Consider the following 27157-nt stretch of genomic DNA (forward strand, 5'->3'; position numbering starts at 1 on the left):
AGATGCGTAGACCCGTTCCACCTGTTTTTGGTTCCCCTATGATGGCATGCTGTCTAAAAATCACACACTGGAGCAGCATGATGCTGCCGTTGCTTGGTTCTGAGTAAAAATGTAAAGGCAGTGTAAAGAAGGGACCTAGCGGCCCTGTGGCACAATCTCCATGTAAAAAGGACTACTGACTGCTCAAAACTTGATTTTCAACACTTTCACACATACTGATGTTTTTTTCATACTTTACTTAGCGTTTTTTAAGTGCTACCTTTAGAACGCAGAAAAGTATTCTTCCAGTCGTTCTTTAGATGATGGTTTAGAAACTCTTACATCACTCCCCCCATGTGTGTTTGCATGTGTGTACACATACAGTACCATACATTTTATCTTGTAGCATCCAGTGTGCCAGAAAACATGGCAGGGCCCCTCTAACACTGGCCTGTTGACCCCAATACACCCCAATAAACGGGTCAACAATAAGTGAAATAATAGCAAATTCTAGGGAAAAAAAAAAACAGTTCTAACATCATGAGCTCTAATTAACAGCCCCCCTCTTTCAACGTCTTCTCATGTAAAGAATAAACAGAGGCAGAGCTGCTGAAGGTTAATCACGCTGGCTCTTAAAAGAACCAGGTTGTTTTGCAGCATAAAGCAGCACAGAGTAATTGGCGACCCTTTCATCCCTCCTCCTCATTAAAGACCATGGGTTCATCTCTAATTGTGTTGACCCTACCATGACCTCTGCTCCAGTCACTCCCACAGTGAATCAATGAGGCGTCAAGCTGATGTTACCCAGCATGCACCACCGGGTAAACCCCCCAGTATTCTGCTACCAGTAGCATAAAGTAAGGCACTGTCTCCGATGTGTGCGACGCTGATGCTGGGCCTGGAAACAGCCATGGTGAGATTCGTGTCTATTTGCTGGAAGATGAAAGAGTTTCTGTTTCATCGCTGTTTGTAAAAGTGTTAAGGACTGATGACACAGATTCCATAGTCACGTCTTTACCTTCCCTGCAGCTTTGCTCATCTCCTTGCTCTCTTTTCCCTTTTTCCCTCAATCATGTCCTTCTTCCTCTATTGCAGCTTATTTGCATTGTATCCATCAGCACGGAGAGAGAGGCTCTCTTGCTCAAGGCGTAACCAGGCGGTCTGATGGAAGATTCCTCTCCCCTGCTAGCCTGGACATTCTTTGAAGTTCTCATAAGTGGAGTTTTTTATAAAAGTTCTTAAGGGAACTTCTCCATGTTAAACAGGCAGGCTATGTGGTGGACCTGCTCCCCGAGGGAGGTGGAGTGAGATCAGGCTTGTTTACTGTCTGAAGTGTTTAACACTTCCCTGTTTAGAGAAGCACTCGATGTGCCGACCCTCCCCACATGCCCAGTTGTGAGTTTTCTTTGATGTAAGGAAAGTGAATGACAATTTATGTAAAAACATAATGGAGTTGCAGCTACTTAAAAGAACCAGCAATGAAATTTGCATTTTCTTATGCAAATGATGCTCTGGCGCAATACACAATCACACATCACAACCAGCAAAAGCGGTCGCAAATGAGTCTCCTTGTAAATCTGCCCAATGACAAAACCTGAGATTCAGTGAAGTCAAGTTTAAAATGTTCCACTTCACCCTTTTCTGTGGCTTATTGTGTCTTTTATAGCAAGGCAGGAGCGAGGGAACCAAGAGCTGGTGTTGTCTGCTGCGAGGCACGGCAGGAGCACGGACTGTGATTAATTCATCACCCACAGTCAGACGGGCTAGCCTCTGGTATCATGCAGCCTCAGTATCGACGCTGGCCTCTGCTGCTTTGCAGGTCACTGAGCTAATGAGTTTTTGCCCGAAATGTAATAATTAAACTCATCTCCCTCCACCAGCAGCCCAGCCATTTAATGCCAGGCTGAAGGCCAGGGAGATTAGATGGCTTAAAGTGTCATCTGCCATACCACCCAACTCAACCCGGTCAGCTTGCAAACTAAGATGCTGTGGTTCTGTGTCAAGTGTGAGTCACTATAAGGAGACTGTACAGAAAAGGCTCTGTGAGTGTGTATATATGTTTATGTGAGGGCATCATGATGACAAAATGTGTTTTTATCAAAGAAATATGATAATAAGCTAGTGAATTTTACACTCAATAAGCTAATAGCTTCAGAGCTGCGTTCTCTGACACCCTTTTCCACTGCACTGTTACTCACAATCTTCCAGCCTTGTAAAAAGTCCAAGACAGCAGTCTACTCATTTAATTACTGGCCCACTGTGATGTCATTTCATTATTGTGTTGCTTTTATGACAGTGGCAGTGGGATAAGATTTTCCTGTCTCAACACAGAGACACTGATGTCATGCCTGCAGCACAGATGGAAACACAAGCTGCCCTGTAAAATATGGCTATGCTTCCATACCCCGCTCCTTTCATAAAAAACACTAATTGGTCTTCAGCTGAACTTTCAATACTGACACAATATGTCCATTCTGCTCTCTGCCACTGTCATGTTTCCCTGCAAAGCTATCAGCTGTGACACTGAGGTGAAGTGATCTTGGACTGAGTGAAGTGGCGCTGTCCTGGTTAAATATGTTGTTTCCACACTGTAATAATGCAGCATGTAGAATATAATATGTATAACAGGCAAAAGAACCCGCAGCTCAGCTGGGCCAATAAAATAAAATAAAAATTCCAACCACAACTGCCCCCAAACAATTCCATGTCATGGACCCCCCAACACACTCACATATAAGAAATCTACTTTGACTGCAGTACCAGGTTGCCTGGCCAAGAGACTACCGCCAAAATGCACCAGAAGCAGCAATGTGCAGTCTGCTGCGCGCTGCCACGCAACATCTATGGAAAGCTGCAGCAGCCGCTCTTAGCTGCGGCCATCTGATTCTGGGACGAAGTGCAGCTTAACTTAATGTTGGGGATTTAAAATGTGATGTGTCTTCACAGGACATTGAACCCGTTCCAAAAACTTTAGTAACAGCAAAGGTTTTGGACTTAATGTGCAAACGTGACTGACACAGGGTGAGGTTGTATTTATTTATTTTATTTTTAGACTAAAAACTGACTCAGTATGCAAAGGCCTTCAGTCATAGTGATGAATCTACAGAGACCCAAATCTTCAGCTCCCACCATTTTTTTCAGAGCTTTACATAGGCTCTCATGGGCTACATTCACACTGCAAGCCTTGTAGTGCTCAGACTGCATTTATTGTTCAGATCCCATTTTTTGTTTGGCTGCAGACATTATTTTGTAAATTTTGCCAATATCAGATAATTGCGTGAACTGGTCGCAGTCCTGAACTGACCTGCCTTTGCAAAATGTGCAGGTATCTATTGTAGATCGTCTCCTGCTCTACGCTCACTGCAGATGAGTTTGCAGAGCCACATATCTTCATCACTGAGAAGTATCTCTAGCCTTTGATCTACTAAATGATATTATAATGAATTCTTTAACATTTTTGTTTGTTCCTGCTCTCATTGAAATTCTGTGCTTTCAGCAAAGTAATATCATCCTTTTAATGTTGTGAAGCGTTGGTAAGTAGATCTGAGGCCTCTATCCTGAGGGTCCTTCAGGCAATCTCCTCTCCCCCACCCCTAACCCCCATAGACACACACACACATTCTCACACACACATACACTATCATCTATCTTTAAGATTACTGGTGAAGCAGTGGACTCTTTTTAAAGTTGGAATATGAACAGGACATGCAGAGTTCAGTGGAAAACATTATACAAGTCATTCCACGTACATTCATCCTTTATCAATTTTACATCAGTGTTATACAGAAGTATCAGAAAGTGCTTTTTGCAAGTGGCACTTCAAGTGAATTCACTACAGCATTGTACGTCATCATTTCAGGTGGAGTGTGAGTGGAATATGGAGATGAATAACTTAAAAAAATCAAAGCTTTGGCATTATCCAAGTGGCTGAACTTTTTTATGGTGAAATTTTAAGTTCAACCTTGAATTTGCTGTGTTCGACACCAAAGACAAGTATTTCCCCCGATTAATAGATGGATAAGAAGTGGGTGCTTCAAAAGTGCAAACCAACACACACTCCAACTTTTCAACTACAGCTTCTGTCCATTGTAAAGAGAGAAACTACTATCATTCAACAGCCCCCATTCAAGCTGTTCATTGTTTGAGTATCATTTAATGAAACAAAAGTGCTGCACACATTTTAATCAGAATTAAGTCTCACTCTCATTATAGGATGGATTAAGTGCTTGTAAAGTTTGCATTATAAAATAACCTTGTTATTATACATGTAGCAGGATTTAGGATCAACTTTAATTTAATTTCCTCTTAAAACCACGTTCAAGAAAAATGACAATAAATCTACCTTGTACCTTGTACCATATACATTTCCTGTCTTTGATAAAAGCTTTGCAGATAATTCTGGGGACAAATTATGAGATTGTGAGTACACATGTATATTTTCACTGAATTGCTGGCATGAGAAGAGATATTACAGTGGGGATCAGATGTGTCACCTGGGATTGGGGTGTATAATTGCTGTAAACCATGTGTGAGATCACACTGGGTGCTTCTGTGGGAAATTAATGTCAGCCTGAACTGAAGGGCAACAACAAGGCAAGCTGACTTCAGTTTCAACAAAAACCCAATTTATTCCTCTTTTTTAGTGACATTATGCATTTTTACTGAACTAAGTTTACTATTCCAGTCCTCAAACAGACAATCCTGTATACTGTACATCAGTTGAGAAGAGCTACAACCGATCAGCCAACCAATATCATGCACAGTATCATTCAATTTTTTTTTCTAAAAAACAGCACATCATAAGATAACCAGTTAACTGAAGGTATGAGAAGCGTTCTATAATCATTATAATGTAAAAACCAAGCAAAATAAGCCAGAGGCTGGATTTAACCAAAATTTCCTTTTAGCAACTTAGATATGAGGGGTCCTGCATTTACAACGACATATTCATTTCATAATAATATCAAAGGGGTTCATGCTAGATGGGATAAAACTAGGGCTGGGTGATAGGGAGAGAAACAAACCCCCTAAATATTTGACCAAATACCTCAAAAACCTCACAAAATATATAGGCCTAGACAATGACATTTTTGGTAAGTAATGTGGATATAATGACTAATTGGGTAACAGGTACAACAGTCTGGTAAGTCCAGAAAAGTACACCCTTTTATTGTAATTCAGCCTTTAAAACCAGCACACTTGGATATTATAATATCCACAATCTGAGACAATATCCAGTCTTATATCACAACATTAATATAATACCTACGTATTGCCCAGCCCTAGCAGAAACTCTATTGTTTTTGTGCTGGTTTATTGATTATTTGGAGACTGGATGCTGTGACCAACTGCTACTCAACAAATATGATGTCAATTGGCCAGATGGTCAACTAATTAAAGGTCAACTCACAGTCATTACTCCTACACATGAGTCTGGTTTATACGAAACCTGGTAAAGACATCCATCGATGGACACTCCACTACAGATTTGCCTCAAGAACTACCAAAGTCTGCCTGGCTAGATTATTAGTGGATCATTATTGGGCCAAGATTATCAAAAGTAGCACAGATTTGGTCATAAATGAAGACGTCTCTGTCCAATCCTCATAAAACCTCACCCATCTTTAACAGGTCCATTGGAAAATACGTTTTTGATCCTTCACAGCTTTTAACTTTCAATTTCTGCTTTAACCCTGGAGGCCCACTTGCAGCAATATATTTATTTTTTCTCTCATTGCTTTAAGTTAAACATTATACTCTTGTATAGGGTCTGAGAAAGCTGCTAGTATAACCTATTGCTCAACTCAGCAAGGAGTGAGAGCATCTCCATGTACAGCCTCATTAATAAAGTGTTGGCACTATTAAGAACAGCGTCAGGACTCTGAGTAGACCCAAACCGCTCTCTGGTCTGGACCCTGTCTCTGCAAATCAACACTGAGTTTAATTAAGCCAGGCCACGCTGCCATTGACCCAATATTACTGTTTGACTTGGCAGAGCAAAGGGAAACCTATTTACTGTGAGCAACAAAGGTAGTTTTATATGCCTGCAGGAAAGTAGATTGCAAGGCTAATATTTGGAAATTGTTATATTTGATTTCTGTATTTACTGAGTGTAATTTCTGAGCTCCTCTGCGGCATTTTTAGCATCAAACGTGCGGGTGTGTGGCCCAGCGGTCAGACGGCAGGCAGCCAGAGGTTTGGCTGGTTTGGAAGGATCAGCTCAGGCCTGATTACTGGGGCGTCCCCACAGGAAGAGTTCTCAAGTCCAATAGATTAGGAGGTCTTCCAGAAACCACAGTGAAAGGAGAGGAGACTGGAGAGAACATCAGCTATAGCCTTCACCAGAAGGTATTGCTCAACACAGTAAACATGATTGCAATCTTACTTCCACATAAAGATACACATTAAACAAATTTTATATTTCCCCTGACCCCTCAATACTGTCTGCAAGTAATTTGAATCAGGAGAACCGGAGTTGCATAATGCAGTTCTGAGCATTTCAGTAAATATTCAGTGCCGGGCTTACTGTAGCTTATTTCAGTTAACTGAATATGTGGCTTTATAACATTAAAACCAAAATAGTTGTATTTATGAGACAGAGCTGTCCCCAGGCAAAGAGAAAAGATATGGACAGGCATGTCCAAAGTTTGGCTTGATGGCCAATCGTGGCCCTCAAACCAATTTTAACAGCTCTTGACTTGTTGTTCAAAATATACTATATAAGGCCCCACACATCAGTGTTTCCTCTACACTCATTTAGGAGTGGCGGCCCGCCACTCCTAAATCCTACCCGCCGCTCCTTCAAATGTCGTTTTTTTTTTTGGTTGTTTTTTTTTTTTTTTTTTTTTTTAAATTGCAAATACACCACCGCCGCATCACAGCACAGTCCTGCACTGCGTTGGGTGTCGCGAGTGCTGAGGCAGATAACTATCTTGCTCCGTATCTACTCTTTGGGGTAGATACCACCGCCCCTCCCACCCCCCAACACAACTAACTGGTGCCGACGTTAATTAGCTACTCGCATCCAGGCATCAGGTCGGAGAGTCAGAGGAGTGTCGGCTTGAAAACAGCGTGCAACTTACCAGAGAAAAGGTAGACTTATTAGCTTAAGAAAACTTATAATAGATTTTATTAGTTAAATAAACATTCGCAAAATATTGATGGCCAGCTAAGGTTAAGTAGCTTAAGTTAATTGGGCCCGGTGCCAACTCAACTCAGTGTCGCTAACGTGAGTAAACTAATTGATAGCATTAAGCGATATACACGCCATGATGTAACTGCTGACTGCATTTTCAGATGAGCTTGTTCAAATATCAAAGAAGAGAAAGACACCTGATGAGGATGGCGCTAGTCAGGTATCATTAGCCTTTTTACTGACTCAAATTATGATGGTTAGGTAAAAAATTATGTTCACACTTGTAATCAAATGTGACGTGAGTGTAAATTATCTAACGTTAATGTTTTATGTAATCGTATAAGACAAGTAACAGACAGGGAGGAGCAGTGCAACAAAGTGAAGGAGAGCAGAGTACAGGAGGGGGAGTGCCGAGTGAAGGAGCAGGAGAGCAAAGTGATGGTGCAGGAGAGAGAGATGAGAGTAGAGGAGAAAAACATAAAGGGAAACACAGGCTATCAGGCTGGGACCCTAAATGGGTTGAAAAAAATAAATAAAAAAAAAAAATAAAAATTTATTGTTTCTATTTGTAGGTAAAGACTGACTTGAGAAACAGGCTGCAGGGGGATCACCTTGCAGCATGTATGCTGCTGAGCATCAAAGGGCCACCTCTTGGGGAATTTCCGTACAACAGAGCCTTAGAGCTGTTCTACAAAAAACCAAGAAAAATCCATTGTTCTGAGCCTGGGTGCAAACTTTGCCACTGATTACAGCCCCATCAAGAAATTATTATTTATTGTTTTTATTATTTTATTGTTGAATTTTTGTTATTATTTTTTATTTTTACATTCAGCCTTTAAAAAGCGTCATTTGTTTACGCCGCCACAGCTCCCCGGAGAGCCTGCCCCCGCTGCTGAAAAAAATCCTAGAGGAAACACTGCACATTATTGGTTAATAAAAGCAGATCACTTCACATTTTTTCGTTCATCTCACGGTGGCAGGACTATCACATGTACCAAGACATGTACCAAGCAGAAAATACACAGCCGGAACAAACGTGTTTTTATGAACAGATAACAAACAAGCAAACGCACGGTTAAGTAACAGCCGACATTTCCTGCTAGGTAGCAGAAATGGCCACAGCAAAGTAGGGTTGTCAGAAAATATCGATACATTTAAATATTGATTTTTTATGTTTCGTGATACAGTATTTTTTTTAAATCAATACAGTTTAAAAAAGTAAACGACAAATTTTATGCATATGGTGGATCTTTATGACAGTTTTCTTTAAGTTTAGTTTTTAAAAATACCACAGTATTTCGCCTTGCCTACAGTATTGCAATATATCCCAATACACTGAATCGCAACCTATGTCGAGGTATGTATGTATTTTGATCATGTATTTTCACATGATCTTGTCTGGCCCCGATTAAAAAAGGCTTTGGACAGCCCCGGCCTAAGTACAGCCAGAGATGGAGGCCCAATCAATAAAACTGTTGTGGTGTTGGATGACAGACACTTGGACTGGATCTTGTGGGAGCTGCTCCAAGAACTTTAAGGAAGGACTGAGTAAAAATCATAAAGAGACATGAGATATTACCTGAAAGTGTTTGGTACGTGCCCTGGCAGGAGGATGAACTTCAACCTCAAACTGGGAGGACGGATACACAAAACAGCAATTCCTCTTTTAGATCTGAGACTCTAAAAGAAAAAAAAGAAAAAAGCCTTTGTTTCTTAATTTCTAGTGTCTGTTTTATCCGGCTGAGAATAGTCACACTGCAGCTATTTGGCTATCAACACCCATACCTTCAACACATTATCATGGATCTCACTGCATGCTGTAATTGCTAGTGCTTGTCACGCTGACATATGGAGGTCGGAAGTGGTTCGGATTAGGGCAAGGAGGTCATATTTTGGCGCTAGCACAAGCCAATCTTGGATATTCTCTGAGATTAATACATTTATATGAAAAACCCCATGGACGTACTGCCAGGTGATATGGAGTAGGGATCAACAGATTATTGGCCTGGCTGATTATTGGGACCAATATTTGGCATTTTGCCAATTATCTGTATCAGCTTTTTATTTTAACGATTGCCAATAAAATTAATAAATTAAAAAGTGCAAAGAAAGTGTCAGCATGGGAGGAACTTTTACTTTGTAAATCCTCAGGGAGCTATTTTAATTTATTCATTTTTTAATTTTAATTTTAACCTGATTCTTTTTTTTTTTTTTTTTTTTAAGTTGCTGGGAACTTTCCGTCTATGATGTTGAACATTTCAGTTTTGATTAAACATTTGCAAAGGCATTTAAACAAAGTTTTGTGTTTGAGTTTGTTATACTCCAAATTCTAAATATCGACCAAAAGATTTTCATTTTATTGTAAATGCCTATTGATTCCAAATATCTGTTATTGGTTTCATTAACTACTAATAATCGGTATCTGTATCAGCCCTGAAAAACCAATATCGGTCGGCCCCATGTATAAAGAGCAACACTGCCCATGGAGGGAGTAAGTCGTAGTGGATCAATGGGTCAAGCAGAGGAATTTTTTACGCTCGAGACTGGCTTTCAAGTCCTGTGTGAGTCAACATTAGCTCATTATTTTAGACTTTGTTGACTTATTATTTTCAGTTTTTTGACGTATAAAGCTGCTGGATGCACATTGTGCACATAAACTTTAGCAGCATAGCTGAATAGACCTGTTGGTGTGTACATCATATTACAACGTTGCTAGGATGCTCATATACACATGGGTGTAAATAACATTGATGGCTACAGAAACCTGGGTGCTTGCCTCTGCCATTATGCTATACTGTACACACCCAGGTGTAAATAGTCACATTGACTGTTCCACCCAGGTGAATATAACATTGTTGGTTTTGGACACCTGAGTGCTTATAGCATCTGCCAACTTTAAATTGTAGTTGCAACTGACAAAGATGTTAGTTTTCTGCTTTAAATACCGAAGAAGGAAAATGATCCCCCAGTTCTGTTATTCTGCAGATTCAATAACAGCAGTAATTCACCTCTCCAGAACACCCCTCTCATTCAGAACAGACTGCTTTTCTCCTAAAATGACTCATCACACATAACACAAGTGTGCACACAACTGTTTGTGAGGACCATCTGCAATGAATGAAGCCTTTCTGGAAACAAGAATATTTTTTCCAAAACAGATATGATGTCTGTATAATCACATAAAATAAAAAAGGGATATTCCATGTGTGCTGCAAAAAACTTGAAGATTTGTGTGCATTAGACCGAACTAATATCAGCCTGTGCTGTTCCATAATCACATCAGTCTGGATGTTAGCATCAGCACGGACAGGTAACAAGCACACAACAAGCCTCCACAGCAGGAGCGGTCATCTAAACCTCTCATCTTCTCCTCTGTGTGTGATACAGCATGTCATTGGTTTAGCCAGGCATCGCCACAGCTAATCAAAGTGGATAAGAAATGCATTAGTGCACACAGTAGCAGCCTGCATTAGCTCGGCCTCGCTAAAGCAGTCCATGTAATTGACTAGAAAAAACGAAGTCAGTCAGTCGGTCACAGACTTGAAATAGCTTCTCAATAAAATAGACAGACAGACAGACAGAGACACACACACACACACACACACACACACACACACACACACACACACACACACACACACACAGTGCAGCCTCTATTTCCTCAGCGTGTGGTGCAAAAAGAGAAGTCTGTCCTTCAGAAGTGTTGCTATTTCTGTTTACCACAAGGCCCCAAAAATTCTATCATTAAGGAAACTAGGAGGGAGAGGAAATACCACTGGGGAACACATGGACTCCATACAGCCACACAAAGGAACCTAACTGTCATGGAGGACAAGTGGTTAAAGACAGTCATGTCACTGGGAACAGCTTTTATTTCCACACTACCTTTAAGTCTGTATAGGGCTGGGCGATGTGGAGAAAATGAAATATCATGATATTTTTGACCATGTACCTTGATATCAGTATGCAACAGCATTGTAGGGTTGACCTTTGGTGCTTTTACAAAATATTGACATACTGAGTAAAGGAAAACAACAGAACAAGTAGGACAGTCTGGTAAGGTCAGAGAACTACTTCACTTTACGGTAAAGCAGCCTTTAAATTAAATAAAGACAACACTTATATTAATATTAATATATATTACGATATCCAAAATCTTACACTACATCTAGTCTCCAATCATGATATCGATATAATGCCGATATAGCGCCGATATAATGCCCAGGTTTACTGACCGTCAGTGTAAAAGTGCCACAAAAGTGAGATTTTTTTTCACTTCTTGTAGGAAATCATCAACTCTTTCACTAACTGATCAACAGCCTATATTCAGTACCTCAAGTTTTTTACAGTTATCATTGTAACACCAGGAATTTGGTTTACTTTCATGGAAAAAAAATCTGGAAAAAAAGGGTATGAAACAATGTGAAAATGCTTGAATACATATGTTGACTTAATAAAATGCAGCTTGCATATGATTGTGTTTAGAAAGCTTCTTCTTTAAATCATTTTTATCAAAATAAATCATGATGGTAAAAGTTATTTTATCGCTTTACAATACAGTGACTTTCATATCTTTTATTTAGGGGGTTCTGAATGGCAGAGTTTTGTTACATTTATCCAGGTTGCACTTGCTAACTGTAGGTGACAATGGATTTCTATTCAAATCCTGTATTTTAACTTCTGCATTGGCCAGTTTCAATACAAACACAGTTTTTAGCAACAGATGTAAATAAAGAGAAGAATTTATCTGAGCAATCGGCCAACCACACAAGCCAGATGGAACAGAGACGGAAATCACTTCAAGATTAGGGTGACTATTAGTAAACAGGCCTTTACATGGTGAAAACAATGAAAACATGGGATTCAAACACAAGGTTAGGTGCATCATTTGTACTTAGATCTAAAATCTGCAGCTAAATATTCAGATAAATTACTATTGTGATAAAATCAGTAACCTCATGTTAGCTAACTGAATACAAATTTCAGTCCTTTATACCGTGAGTAACATCAAGTACACAGGCCTTTCCTTACACATTTCTTGTTGACTTTTTAACACTGTCTGGTGTCAGAGGTTAATTTATAGATTTTTCTACTACTAATTCTCTTATTTTGTGATTCTCTAGATTTCTTTACCCTGTTCAGTTTACATATATTGCACCAATACAGCTAAATCTCTATCAAACCACCAACAAACATCACATTAACTGGTATCAGTCACTTCAATCACTGTTGTTGTAGCTTAATCTTGAGAGTCTAGAGGGACTCTCAGTTTTACCAGTAACCACAGTGCAAAAAAACTAAACCAATGCACTCCACAGCAACAAAATGGTATGCATCAAATTTATAGTCATGCAATCACATTTCTCTATAATACATACCAAGTGCATTTGATTAAATGGGCGGGGATCCCAGAAATGTTTCAAGCTGGATTACATAAGGACACAACAACGTTGTGATGGCCATTATCATGAAATGATATCAAACATCCAGCCAGTCATTGTGCAGAGTATGATGACTTGTTTTTGAGGGGTATATTTCTTGGCACACATGCCGAAATTTCTTTCATGCAAATATGTTATACTATGTTATCCACATGCTCACAGTCTTGATATTAGTTTTTCCCTGCAGCACCATAAATATTCCTGTATTATTTGAGTCATGAAGAGATGACCAATGATTGGGTTTCCTTGATGTCACATCCTTCAGTCAATAGGCTGACCTAACCATCACGAGAAGATGGAAGTAATGTTCCTTTCGATGTAAACATGTGAAACATACATCTTAATCTCATTTACAGTAAGCGGAACATTATGTGCATGTACCATAATGCACAAGATTGTGCAATGAACATAGTAATAGTCATACGTTAAGTGAAGTACATTATAAAATTTTAAGTCCTAATTTGATCGTGTGTGTGACTTGGCCACAAGTAAAGTTAAATGCATTCCAAAGCTTCAGGACACAAGATGTTCAGAATTACTAAATTATCTGGATAAAGTAAGCTACAAAGACAATTTCCCTTTCTTTTTAGCCACACTTTGTCTCCACCAGGCACAGCGGTGCTCTGAGGTAGCTTATAGTGTATGTAATATTCATTTATTATGCAAAGTAAGAAAAGTACTTCAACTTAGGGTTGATGATTTGCACATGTTCACTTATGCTGCTTCTCACAAAAAGATACAAAGGGACAAATACACACAAAAGAACAAAAAAACTTTGCTCACATGATAACAAACCTCTAAAAGAAGAGAAACATCAGCATGTATCCGAGCCTGCTGAACGATAACTGACTCGAGATGGGAGAGTTCTTTCATCCCATATGCTCCCTGTGGTCTCAGCAGTCTGACAGGGTGACAGTGTAACCATGACCTGATTACCTGTCCCCTGAAGCCTGTAATCACTAAAGCCAGCAGACAGGCACTGTCAGTCCGCTGACAGGGAGGATAATTGAAGGTGATGCTACATGCTGCTATCCCCTCTAATGGAATATGAAAACAAAGAGCAGGGACGAGGTAGCGGGGCACCAAAGAGGCATGAACTCCACAACAGGATATTTTCGGTCTATCCACCAGCCACTTTCCAATTTACCTGCGTATCAGACTTTTAAAATAATGGTCTTTGTGGAGAGATGTTCTGTGGATTAGACTCCCTTACAAGCCTAAACAATATCTTTTTTAACGACTGATCTTTTCCATAGACGTTCCCATGAAGTCTCAGGTTTTCTCATTACTCGTGTTCTTCAAAGACAAAAGGGTGTTGTAAAATTAATTTGGTGATAAAATGCTGATGCACTGTGGGCTGTCTCTCAAGATTCCACGGTTAAAGTATAAACTATTAAAAAATACATTAAACCTGCATCAGTTAGGTCATCCATAACGCTCTGAAAAGGCTTTTAACTGGCAAACTGTGACAGGCTCAAAGACCAACAGCAAATAACTGGCCAAAACAAACATCTCCTTTAACCCTTTCAAACCTGAGCACATTGGTTTGATCTCATGGAAAAACATGGAGAGAAGGCAATGAGCAACTTAACAAGACACGAAAATTGGAAAGTAATTAATAAAAAGACAAGAAAATATCTGAGAACAAGCACACTCAAAAAAAGGTTAACAAAAAAAACATGAAAATGATCCCAAAAAAGTGCAGAGAACTGAGAAAACGATGTAGAAATATTTATATGTAACAACATTTCAAAATATATATATATATATTATTATAATATATTATATGTACATTTTTCCTATTTTTTATTTTCTCTTAAAAAACATAACAAAAACTATTTTTCAGGTATTTTTCTTGGCACTAAATTCTTGCAATTTTAGGGACATTTCTTGCCAAGTTTCTGACTGTCTTCTCTACCATGTTTCTTGAAAGAAATCAAACCAGTTTGCTTATTTCAAAGGGTTAAACAGCTTTTGAAAGGCGTCTGAATGTAGCAAAAGAAAATTGTTGTTCTTTCAGGTTTCAAAGGCTTTAGTGTGATTATGTTCTTAACAATTTAACATTTTTGAGAATATTGAGAGAAGGAGTGTTATTCAAGGAGGAGAGGCCAGGAAATGGTAATGGTTCACTCCAAAACTAGCTATCAACTTTTTCATTATTCCCCCCTCGGCCCTGCCAAGTTATGTGAGCAAGTTAGACCGTGGATGCTTGGTCAGAAGAACCTGGATATTTCCATTAATTTATTGAATTGTACTGTTGAATAACATTCAGGGGTGCTAAAATGACATCTGCCTCGAGCCACAAAGTGTGCTGGAACGTCTGCTCACCCACCCTTCAGTTGGTTAAGTTCCCATCCCAAAGCTTATCATCTTAATGAGCTGTCTGTTATATGACTGAACATTTGTAAAGCAATAACAGGCACTGATAAAGCAACCACAGCCAGCCTTCAAAAAAGAGCTGTGTGTTTGTGAACATTAAGTTTTGCCATTCTCTCTTTTCTAACTGACATTGCTTTTGGTGATGTAATTTTCCTGCACCTGCCAAAAAGCTTCAAACATCGTTCAAAAGGGCCAAGTTGGATCAATAAAAAAAGACACAGGCATGTGCACACAAAGTTAAAAAGTTTCCTAATTCATTTTTTTTTACTGTGAAGGAGTTCAAAAGAATTTTTAATCCTAAAATAGCTTTTCTCGAGTCAGCAAGGCTTCGTCATTGTTCCCTTTTTCGGTCCTGTCACATCACAGACGTAGCATTCAGTTATTGATGTTTATCATGTTTTTACAATTATGAAACATAACATAACATGTTGAAACACAAACATAAACAACAGCAGGAAAAATTGTGAATTTAACTGGATCTAATTTTCCAAACACTTGTTTGACATTGCTGTTGCATTTATGTGTCATTATGTCGGGGCAATTGTTGATATTATATCGATATTATGGCATCAGATAAGATATGTTATATATATATATATAAGATATTTGATATATTAGATTTTGGATTTTATATGGTCTATGTTTTCTCTTTTCTTGGTTCTAAAGGTTAAATTACAGCAAAGTGATGTCGTTTTCTGAACTAATCAGACTGTTCTAGCTGTTCTATTATTTGCCTTTATCCACTTTGTCATTATATTTATTAATGATGATTATTTATCAAAAATGTCATTGTGAAAATATTTTGTAAAAGAAACAATAGTCAGCCCCACAATGTCGTCACAATGTTGATGTCGAGCTATTTGGCCAAAAACACTGTGATATTTGATTTTCTCCATATCCAGCTCTACAGGACATAAGAGTGAATATTTGATTTTTACTCATAAAAAATGAATACTTCCCTTTTTAGTTAAATGGTAAGTCTTGAATTTTCATATTTCTGTCAGAGCAACACTGACAAACATCAGTGCAGTTTGTTTTAAAACTGGGTGGGACAGTAGATTTACATTTTTCAAATGCTGTCTTGAAGCAATCACACGCCCATACGCACTTTGAAAGCATTACTGGATTCTGTAATGGGTCCTCCTGCCACAAAGAGATCCCTTCTTAAAGTCTGGCTGCTGGCACATCATATTATCTTTAGTTGAACTTAAGAATCTATATCTAAACAAAACTAAGGCTGTCAATTTTGTCACTTAAATGGAAATCATTTTGGGAAGGGATCTCTCTATGGCCATTATGGACCAGAAGAAAAATATAGCACCATAGTACCCTTTCAGCATTTAAGTTTAATATAAGGATAGACACTTTACCAAATGTTGATACTGTCATTTATAAACAAAATGACATCAGCTCTGACAAAACAACTGTCTTTTTACAAAAAGCAAATTACTACAAGTCCACCTCAGATTCCCTCTGTGATGTTTGTAAAGCTGATGTTTGTGGTGTTACTTTCCCATATCATTTTGCTTCAGTTAGTGATTTAATACAGGGTGTCTAGTCTTTGGGACATACAGTGTGGCTGTTCTTTTTTAAAGGTAGGCCTACATAGCATAATAAAACTCTTAAAATTGCATTGCAGTGCTTAGAGTTTCGCTGTGAGTGTAACATTAAAGTTTTGGTGGACCAATACCTAAGACTAAGGCTACCTTCATGTATCTATGCTATGGAGTCACTGTAATGGTACTGAAACATTACTGTACAGACTTCCAATAGGACTGTGCTGTTGAAATATAACGTACTTTTAGATATTAGCTCCTTGTGCTTCAATAGCGGTATCCCTTTCAGACATACCACACTTTTTTTTAACAGCAGGGTCCACTACACTTAGTGTGACAGGGTGTAGTAACTTACAAGTAGACGTATCCAAATAAGAAATGAAGCAAAGTAAATCAAAGTTTTATAAGGCTTTCCACGGGACACTTCGTCTTATCACAACATATTCAGTGGTCGACCTGAAGTCACATGAAATGACACTCAGCCCCAAAATCACAAAAACAAAAAAACAACTTGAAAATAAACGGACATTCGGTTTTACAGAGCATTTACTATTAATATTTTAGCTTGTTTTGGAAAAAAAACAGTGTAACGGACCAAGTTACACAATGTTAACGAGAATATCGCAACATTACACAGCAGTTTGTCTCCGCTCCCTCTCAGTCTCTACAGCAGACAGACTGTAAACACACTTTCGAACATTTAAAGGAAGCAGACTTACCTTTTGTTCGCTTCTGTGTTGCCTCTTTTCTTATCAAAGTGACTACAGCGCCTACAGACCCTCGTCCGCTATATTTAGGAAACTGACAAACTCAGAGCAGCGCGAGGGTTAGCTCCTCCCACCAGAGTGCGCGCAGCTACGTCGTGTTTGTGTCATCCTACAGTATGGGCATGAGTTATTATTGAAGTCTATGGTATGAGGTATGAGCCTATGAGTGTTTGTTTTGTTTTTTTTAGAAATTGTGTGCACGTGTTTCAGATATTCTATAAATAATGCTTTATGTTTTGAGTTTGGCTGTTGGAGTAGCTCAACTCTGATTCAGATAAAACTTCTCACACAATGTAGCTCATTGTAGGCCTAATAAGGACACTATAAACTGTGATTACATAAAACCACACAGCACAGTGTCAACCCAAATAAGCCCAAAGTAATAACTGATCCATTGATCTTTTATTTAGCCCTGGCCTGGGGGGAGAAGAAGAAAGCTTGTGACTGAAAGGCCACGAGTTCATGTTTCTGAACCAACTAAGATTTGCTCGGAGCATAGGACTCGGCGTAGATAAATGTTCCACCCAATAAAAACCTAAAAGTAGCAGAGGCAGACATTTACACCATGAACTGGCGTGAAAAAAGCACAAATTTGCTTTTAAAAAAAAACATCAGAATGGAGGTGTTTCAGTGTTTGACACTCCAAATTTTGTGGCCAAAACCCAGGCTATTAATTGATTTTTTTATATATATATATATATATATATATATATATTCTACAATTCTACAATTCTACAATTTCATTTAGCAGACGCTTTTATCCAAAGCGACGTACAACACAAGCAAGAATTTAGACTTAAGGAAAAAAACCCTTAGTACGTTCAAAAAGTGCTTCAGGTGTGATTGGTCACAGGTATTGCCGTCTAGTGGCAGAAGAAGTGCCGCATAGCCCCCCCCCCTTTTTTTTTTTCTTTTTTTTGAAACCAAAGTAATAACCAGTAGCGATCTCAGCATCTGAGATTCAGCAATCTCAGTATCACTACTTACGATGACAGTCAACATACAACATCACACAACTTTGTCAGTGCTAGATAAATAAATATTTATAAATAAATATTCAAATAAGCTCAAGATCTACAAATATTCTCAGGCACGTCTGTTGAGAATACAATACTTGTTTCAAAAATAGTATTCAAACTTACAAAAATATGTCATCGCTTTGTAATTTATGATGATGGACTTATTTGTACTCCCACTTTGCTAATGAGGTAGTCAAGGTTGCAGGGATTCTTTTTTTCTTATTTCTGGAATATTGAGCATTTACTCCCACATATAACCATTTTGTGTAATAAATACCAAACACAGTCTTATCTTGTGATGTTTTTTTGTAGCAAATGGTAAAAAGTAATTGTATTGATTTATAGATTGCTCTATACTATGTAGAGTTGTCAAATGTTTATCATTGAAAATACTTCAGGCATTTTGGCACTTGAAAAAAAGTAAGTTGTTGGGTTGGAAAATTTACTTTGGCAAGGACATTTTGATGAAAAAAATCGAGATGGGGAATAGATGTATTGTCCTTCAAGCTTTCGCTAAACTAATTTTCTAGTCATTCCATCATTGGCCCATCGAGGGGAAAAAACACACTCTGGTGCCATCATGTGTCCTTGAGTCAGATGACAACTGCAGCAGTGGATAGAAACAGCAGGCGAAAGGAATCAGGAGCTATCAGAGAAGTGGATGAATCAACTTTTTTTCTTTTTTGCTCATTTCAAAGGCTTGAATGCCATTTCTTGCTAATACATCAAACAGTGAATGTCATTATATTGTGTTTTATGACTTTTTGTTTGTGTCTATGACCCCCCCCCACCCCAAACTGGATGTCTGTGCGACAAGAAAGAGGCTTAAATGTGAAGTACTCATTAGATTTGCTCTTAAAATGGTTTTTTTTTAAGCGTGGTATCCTATATATATATCTGCAAGTATAAAGATTATAAATATCTTAATATGTATGTATTGTGTATCTCTATGGTTTTCATCATGAGTGAAAGGTGAGAGGATGGAGAGCGGAGAGATAAAGGAGGGATTGAAAGAGCAGGCAGGGGACGAGACCTCGCCTCTAAAACCCAATAACCACAGCTGAATGCCTTAACAGGATTTAACAGCAGAGTACCCTCTTCCTCATAAGACACAGGCAGGATTTAATGTGTGTGAAATGCTCTTTTAAAAGAGCCACAACTGTAGTGGCAAACTTTCTCTATCAACTGATTCTCAAGTAAATCCACTGCTCTTAAACTATAGAGCATTATATCCGCTTCATTACGCTTTTCCTAAAGGTTTCGCTGAAGAGGATAGTGGATGTTGGGTCAATTATATACGCAATAGGTAGGTCAGAAATAGTTTGTGGAAATGAGCAAGAAGCAGTAAGCTCTAATTATTACATAAAAAGCTAATGATATGCTTTAACACTTTTAAATGCAAATTAAAGGAGATGAGGAGGAATTGATTTTGCATTGATTGCAAAAAAAAGAAAAAAAAACAGACAGTTTTTTTGAAATGTAAAAATTTCTATGATTTATTTTCACTCTTTGCCAGCAGCAACATTATCTATTTGTCTGCAGTCACTTTATGTTCATGAGCTACAGTACATATTCTATATACAGGTCTTTGAGGGGATAAAATGCAATAGTTGTTACAAAATGTGCTGCATCAATAAATAATAGGTTTTAAAAAATACATTCATATCCACTCCTAAAAAACATTGTCTATACTTTTTTTCAGCAGATAGGCAAGATAAATACAAAACTATTTACACAGTTTGACAGATGAAAAACAAAATGCTTGAGGTTTAAACTGCTTAGAAAGATCAGGGTTACAGTAATCGACTGCTTACACTGAACAAAAACTTACACCCAACACTTTAGTTTTTGCTTCTATTTTTTACAGTTTCAAGTTAAAGGCCCAAGACTTTTTTCATACATTCCATAGATACATTTCTTTCAAAATTTGGTTGCAAATTTGTTGTAACCGGTATTAGCAAGAATTTCTCCTTTTCCATGTTAATCCATCCACCTGACAGGTGTGGCATATCAAGTTACTGATTTAACAGCATCATTTCTACACTGGTGTGTCTTATGATGGTCACAATGAAAGGCTGCTCTGATATGTGCAGTTTGATCACACAACACAGTGCTGCAGATGTTGCAAGTTTTGAGGGTGTGTGCTATTGGAATGCTGACTGCAGGAATGTCAACCAGAGCTGCTGTCCATAACCTTAACCATATGTACAAATGTTGTTTCCCTATATTTGGCAGTACTCACAACTAGCCTCATAACCAAACAAGCTAGTTAGGATAACAAACTGCTGTCGGTCAACGACAAGTGTCAAGATGAGCTTCACTGAGACTGTTTCTGATTGTGCAGACATTTTTTGGTTGCGCAAACCATTTCTTGCATCAGCAGTTTGGGTGACTGGTCTCAGACAATGTTACGTGTAAAGACACTGGATGGAGGTCCTAGACTGGTATGGTTACATTGGGTATGGGATCATGAGGCTGGTTGGATGTACTGCCAAATGAACAGAAACAACATTGGAGACAGTTAAAGAGAAATAAACATTTAGGTCACGAACAGCAGCTCTGGTGGACATTCCAGTCAGTCAGCATGCCGATGACATGATCTCTTGAACCTTACAACATCTGTGTCATTGTGTTGTGCAACCAAACTGTACATTTAAGAGTGGCCTTTTACTGTGACCATCCCAAAGCACACATTCATACTGATGATGCTGTTTAATCAGCATCCTAATATGCCATATGCAGGTGAATGGATTATCTTGGAAAGGAGAAGTGCTTACTTCGGGATTATAGGGATTTTAACAATTTTGCAACCAAAATTTGAGAGAAATCTAACTTTTAATGTGCATAAAAAAAAGAAGTGTTATGTGTACATTTTTCAAAAAGCTCTGGACAGAATCATAAAAAATGCTGTTTAAATAATTCACTCAGTAATCAAGTATTCTGAAAATAGTGTTCATTTTAGGTCTTTTCATACATGACCACATGTGGAATTCTTTTTTTTTTTTCTTTTTTTTTTCCTTGTTTACTTTACTTTTATGATACTTTGCCTAACAGTAACCCATCTGCTACCAGCTGACCACATCAGGCTGGTGCTGTGTGTACATGAAAATCATGACAATGATTTTCAATGAAAAATGTATTCTCCTGAAAGCTCATGACAAACTGCCAAAGATGAGCCAACAGAATGCAGCAGAAAAACTTAGTCTGTTCCTCACAATCATGTAACAAATATACAAATGTCAATTCTATTATAGTGATGTGTATGAGAAATAAAAAAATGCTTCAATTATCATAAGTTTATAATGATCAGTTTGACTCAGACAGAGCACATCACTTTAAGAGGTTTTCACTGTGTTATCTTACAGTTTCACTGTGCCTTGGCGCAGTGGTGTCTCAGGTGGTTCATGTGTTCACAGTATTTGATGCAATCAGTAGTGAGGAGAACAGAGAGTCCGGTCTTTCCCTCAGCACATCTGGATGGTCTAACTCTGCCACCTGGTGGACATAATGCTTACTGTAAGTCTAGGCTTATGATCAGACAAATGTTATCTTTGTGTATTTGTGTTTGTTTGTTACCTCTCCGTTGTCCATGACCAGAATACGATCCGCATCCATCACAGTGTTAATCCGATGGGCAATGGTGAGCATGGTGCAGTCCTCGAACGCTTCTTTGATGGTGTTCTGGATCAGGGCGTCTGTCTCTGCATCGATGGATGCTGTTGCCTCGTCCAAAATAATGATCTGTTGGACAACAGGAAGGACAGTAAGCAGAGACAAAGAGATTGGCTGGAAAACTATTCTCCATCAATGACGTAATTTTTACCATATTAGGCATATGGAGAAAATACAAGCTATTTCAACTAGGTACACTGTCACAATCAATGTTGCAGCAAATCACTAACATATCCCAGGCTGTGACTAAAAAAAAGAAAAAAAAGAAAAAACTACATTGCACGTAGAATATTGAAATTTATATATATATATATATATATTTCATCTGAAGACATAGTGGCATCATGACAAAAACCTGGTATATAAAGGGTGAAAATTCTGAAGATCAATGAATATTTGATGTTTAAAATTAAGGTTGATTTTGATAAAAAAAAACAAAAACAAAAAAAAAACACACGCTAAATAACACAATAAAAGTAGAACATAACATAAATATATCTTTTTTTAAAGCTTGATTTTTCCAAAAGCGCATTTTGGGTGCAGAGCTATACCAGTGTGTGCAATATTAAAACAGGCCCTAAGGGTGAGTTTGATTGGTGTATGGGGCAGTAGTAATCCAATGGCTGGTCAGCAGCAATAAAATTGTTGTGGAAATAAAAATAAATCAGAAGAGGCAGAAACCTTGGAGTTGCGGAGTAGTGCTCGGGCCATACACATGAGTTGCCTTTCTCCTACAGAGAAATTTTCTCCATTCTCCAGCACTGGTGCCTGTAGTTTCCCCTCTAGCCTGGAAATCTGGAAAAGAAAAAAACAAACAATACTTACAGTACAACTTTGATGACTGTGATTACTTTACTCAGAGTAACCTAAAGTGACAGAGATCAAAAAGTCAAGCAATCGTTCTGAAATTTTGAGAAAAATACTTATGCACTTTCTTTTTGTGTTTGACAGTGTGCATATGTCCAGTTGTCTCATGAACGGACTCATTTAATACTGGACTGATTTCAAAAACTGTTGTCTCCACTGGTCAGTTTGACACAAAAAATGAGAAAATAGGATCCAGGTTGAAAAATACCAAACCTACCTTTTCATAAAACTTTGAAGTATTTGTACTTTACTCATTACTTTCCAGCTTCATTTATGCAACTTTGCATCACTCATCACTTTCCACAGTGTATGATGAGCTGATAGAATAAGATGCACTGTTCCTGATTCTATAATTTAATAATATAATTGTTTAACACTCACAAAGTGCATTTTTCTGCTCTGAGTACTTTAATGCATTACTAATGCACTTACTTTGATGCATTAGGTACATTAAGCTGATAACAGTTCTCTACTCTTATTATCTCTTATTATCTTACATGCAGGACTATTTACTTGTGATGGAGTATTTTTACAGCGTGGCATTGCAAATTGTACTTAAATAAATCTGAATACTTCCTCCACTCTTACCACAGTTAATATGTGAAAATAAGGGTTCGACCACAACACTTCACCAAAGAGACAGCTGCTACGACCAGGACCACTGCTAACACTCCCAGTAAAGAGTTTCAGATAACATTGCAATTCCAGATATGCATCACATACACTTGGTATTGTGTCTCTAAGCATTGTGCTTAAGTGACTGTAGTCAGATGATAAAAATCTGGAGAAAAGCATCTATGTAAACGTATACACCAAGAAAAAAAGTTGTATGCTGGCACTGAATAAATGACCAAACACTAAAATAAAACTGTTAATGTGCTTTGATTCATATTGCACAGCGAACATACTGAGTCCTTCATGTAGGTTTTCTCCAGCGCCGCCCAGATCTCCTCATCTTTGTAATTATTAAAGGGGTCTAAGTTGTATCTGCAGGCAAAAATGCATAATTACAGTTAATAAAACAGTGAGAAAATCAGCACAGTAAGATTAGTGTGTGTTATCATGAAGCTCTGTGAAGTTAGTGGTTAACTATAATTACCTGATTGTGCCAATAAATAGCACAGGGTCCTGGGGGATAATGGACAATTTGCTGCGCAGATCCTGCAGACCGATCTCCATAATGTCCACACCATCTATCAGGATGGTTCCTGCGGCGGGCTCCACCAACCTGTACAGAGCCACGCCTAAAGAGGACTTCCCTACAGACACAAAGAGTACCTAAGAATAGTAACCCAAACAGCGGTATGGTGTCCCTCAACAGTCCACAGCCGTGGCATAAAAAAATTACATTGATACCATTAAATTCTTTCGTTTACAAATCTAGATTTAGAATCAGAATCAGAATCAGAATCAGTAATACTTTTCTTGATGTCAACATAGAGAATTATTGCAAGAAAGAACAAGCGAAAGTAAATAAAAATAATAATAGACAATTACCACTTATATGTGAATATTTAAATTATATTATGGATAATGTGCTTAGTGTGTAAAGTGTGTAAAATATAAAACTGTGTGTTATGCTACAATGCAATGTATAAAATGTGTATGTAAGTTCAAAGTATCAAAAAATAAGTGTGTGCGCAATTCTACAACAAACAACAGAGATATACATAAGTAAGAATAACAATAAGAGTATATACAATATGTGTCACATGTTAAATATAGCCTACATTCAAGAGTTGGAAGAATTCTGCACATTTGAATAATTGCACAGAGGAATGCTGTGGTTGAAATATTCTAACAAATATTGCAGTTAGGACATTAATATAAGGAATTATTGCACCTACCTGATTGCATATTTAAAGTATAATATATAAATTCTAGATTTTAATTGTAGATGCTGTTGATCAACATAGACTATAGGTTTCATGGTTAACTGCACTGCATTATGTTTACTTTAAAATGTGACATACTCAAATACATAAAGTTATGCGTGAGTCAGTTAAAAAAAAAAAAAAAAAAGAAGTTATAACTAAAAACTACAGGAGGTCTTACCAGAGCCCGTCCTTCCCACGATGCCCAGCTTCTCTCCAGCTCGGATGAAGAAACTGAGCCCGTTGAGGACAATGGGTGTGTTCTCTCTGTACCTCATCTGATAGTCCTGGAAGGTGATGGTTCCACTCTTTGGCCAGTCCTCTGGGACTTTAGCCTCCTTTATGTGTCTGGGGGCCTCCGGCTTACAACCCTGTTCACAATAAGTAAGAATAACTTTGAAGGAGGGGTTAGGAGGTGTGTCTGATGATTATTAACTGCATAGCAGAGGCACAAATAGCTTTAATACGGGCTCTTCTTGAGTGGTTTAATGGGCAGTTTTAAGAGGACCAGAACAGATGAATGGATTAATTGTAGCAGCTGGATAATCTGTGTATAAACAGGATTTTACTGCGGCAGGGACGTCTTACCGTGATGTACTCCTGCAGCCGCTCCACCGAGTTAAATCTAGCCTCCACCTCTGTCGCCTGCCTCACTACGTACTGAAGCATATTTGTCAGCTAAACAACACACAAACACAGTCCGTTAACACACATGTTGCAGTTGCTGGCAACGTTCCTTTACAAAAATAAACCAAATGTTCATTAATTTGCTGTCCACATTTACCTGTATGGTGTAAGACATGGCCAAGCCCTTCAAAGATGAACTGATGACGTCATTACTGCTGAGCACCACAAACAGTGACACCAACAAGGTCATGGTTGCAGCCATGAAGTCCAGCCAGAAGGAGAGCCAACGTGTCCCACAGGCAAACAGTAAATAGTGGTTGGAGTTGATGTCATTCAGTGACTTGAACCTGCAACATGATAAAAGACATGCCAAGGCTTTCAACATACCACCAAAGATCATTAAAACAGTATTTACATGCACACCAGGATCAAATACTGTGACTAAAGAGTTGAAACAGAGCATACATTCAGCAAGCCTGAAAGCTCAGCAAACAACAATTAACCCGTGGTTGGACTATGTCAACCAGTCAAATTACAGAGCCCCCAACCCCCCGTTTAAAACATTTTTAAAAAAACTTTTAAAATGAATATTATTAGGATTATTATTATCCGTAATTGGAATGGGTGACGTACGCCCACCAGGGGGGGAGTGAAGATTGCGGAGCTNGTTGAAACAGAGCATACATTCAGCAAGCCTGAAAGCTCAGCAAACAACAATTAACCCGTGGTTGGACTATGTCAACCAGTCAAATTACAGAGCCCCCAACCCCCCGTTTTAAAAGTTTTTAAAAAAACTTTTAAAATGAATATTATTATTATTATTATTATTATTATTATTATTATTATTATTATTATTATTATTATTATTATTATTGTTATTATTATTATCGTTATTATTTACAGAAGTAATTCATTTAATGTCTTGATTTCAATTTAAGTCATTTCACATATATATTCACGTGTGCATGTACTTTGATCATGTTCAAGTGATCGGGGGAGATTTCGACAGGGTGGGATGTTGGTGGGAAGCAGGAGAGAATGGTTGGAAGGGGTCGTGAGGGACACAGGATGTGGTTCGCTGGGTAAAATTTTATTTTTTTTTTTTTAAGTGTACTTCCTACATCTGTTGTTATCAGTCCATTTCTGTCTGTCCAAAAATGTATAAATAAAAAGTTTTTTTAAATTACTGTTTACATATATCTGTTCAGACTCATGCGTAGCTATGTCAGTTGAAAATGCTTCAAATATAGATTTCCAACCCTGCAGCACAGAAAATCTCTACAATTACCACAGTTTCATGATTGGCACCCAAGATTACTGTCACCTATTGAGTATCTGACAAAGTGTCTCCCCTTTATACCTGAGTTACACCTTTATACCTGGGGTTGAATAATGAAAACAGAAAAATGTTTTTACAGAACATAATGATGTCACAGTGAAGTTGACCTTTGACCACTTGGATATAAAATGTCATCACTCCATCATTTTATCCCACTAGACATAATGTGAAGTTTTGCTATAATTAGGTTTGATGAGATTACCGATTTTCTTGAGATACTGAGTTCAAGAGAATTAGATCAACACAAGGTCACAGTGACACTAACTTTTTACCACTTAAATCTAATCAGTTCATCCTGGAGTCCAAGAGAATGTTCCCTCTCTTTGTGTGACATTTTGTCATAATTAGCGCATTAATTCTTGAGTTATGGCCAAAAAGGTGTGTTGTGTGGCCAACTTGACTTTCAACCACCAAATTGTAATAAGTTCATCCCTAAGTCCAGGTGGACGTTTGTGCCAAATTTAAGGAAACCCCCTCAAGGTGATCCAGAGATTTTGCATTT

General features: G+C 38.1%; 2 protein-coding genes across 2 annotated transcripts in view; both read right to left on the bottom strand.

The window, feature by feature from the left end:
* LOC121941399 (myocyte-specific enhancer factor 2A-like) overlaps positions 1-17295 on the bottom strand; it is a 54902-nt gene extending 37607 nt beyond the window's left edge. Inside the window, exon 1 of the mRNA XM_042484196.1 lies at positions 17210-17295. The gene's annotated coding sequence lies outside the window, so the exon portion shown is untranslated. The remainder of the gene's footprint in view (positions 1-17209) is intronic.
* Positions 17296-21013: 3718 nt separating this feature from the next.
* The window catches only part of abcc12 (ATP-binding cassette, sub-family C (CFTR/MRP), member 12), a 30425-nt gene continuing 24281 nt past the window's right edge, over positions 21014-27157 (bottom strand). The window contains 8 exon segments of the mRNA XM_042484208.1: positions 21014-21771; positions 21853-22017; positions 22630-22743; positions 23724-23802; positions 23915-24074; positions 24871-25060; positions 25278-25367; positions 25474-25663. Of these exon segments, the coding sequence (XP_042340142.1) occupies positions 21679-21771; positions 21853-22017; positions 22630-22743; positions 23724-23802; positions 23915-24074; positions 24871-25060; positions 25278-25367; positions 25474-25663 (1081 nt within the window). The 3' untranslated portion in view covers positions 21014-21678.

Source organism: Plectropomus leopardus, chromosome 1 (genome assembly GCF_008729295.1).
Source record: "Plectropomus leopardus isolate mb chromosome 1, YSFRI_Pleo_2.0, whole genome shotgun sequence".
In the NCBI taxonomy this organism is placed as follows: Eukaryota; Metazoa; Chordata; class Actinopteri; order Perciformes; family Serranidae; genus Plectropomus; species Plectropomus leopardus.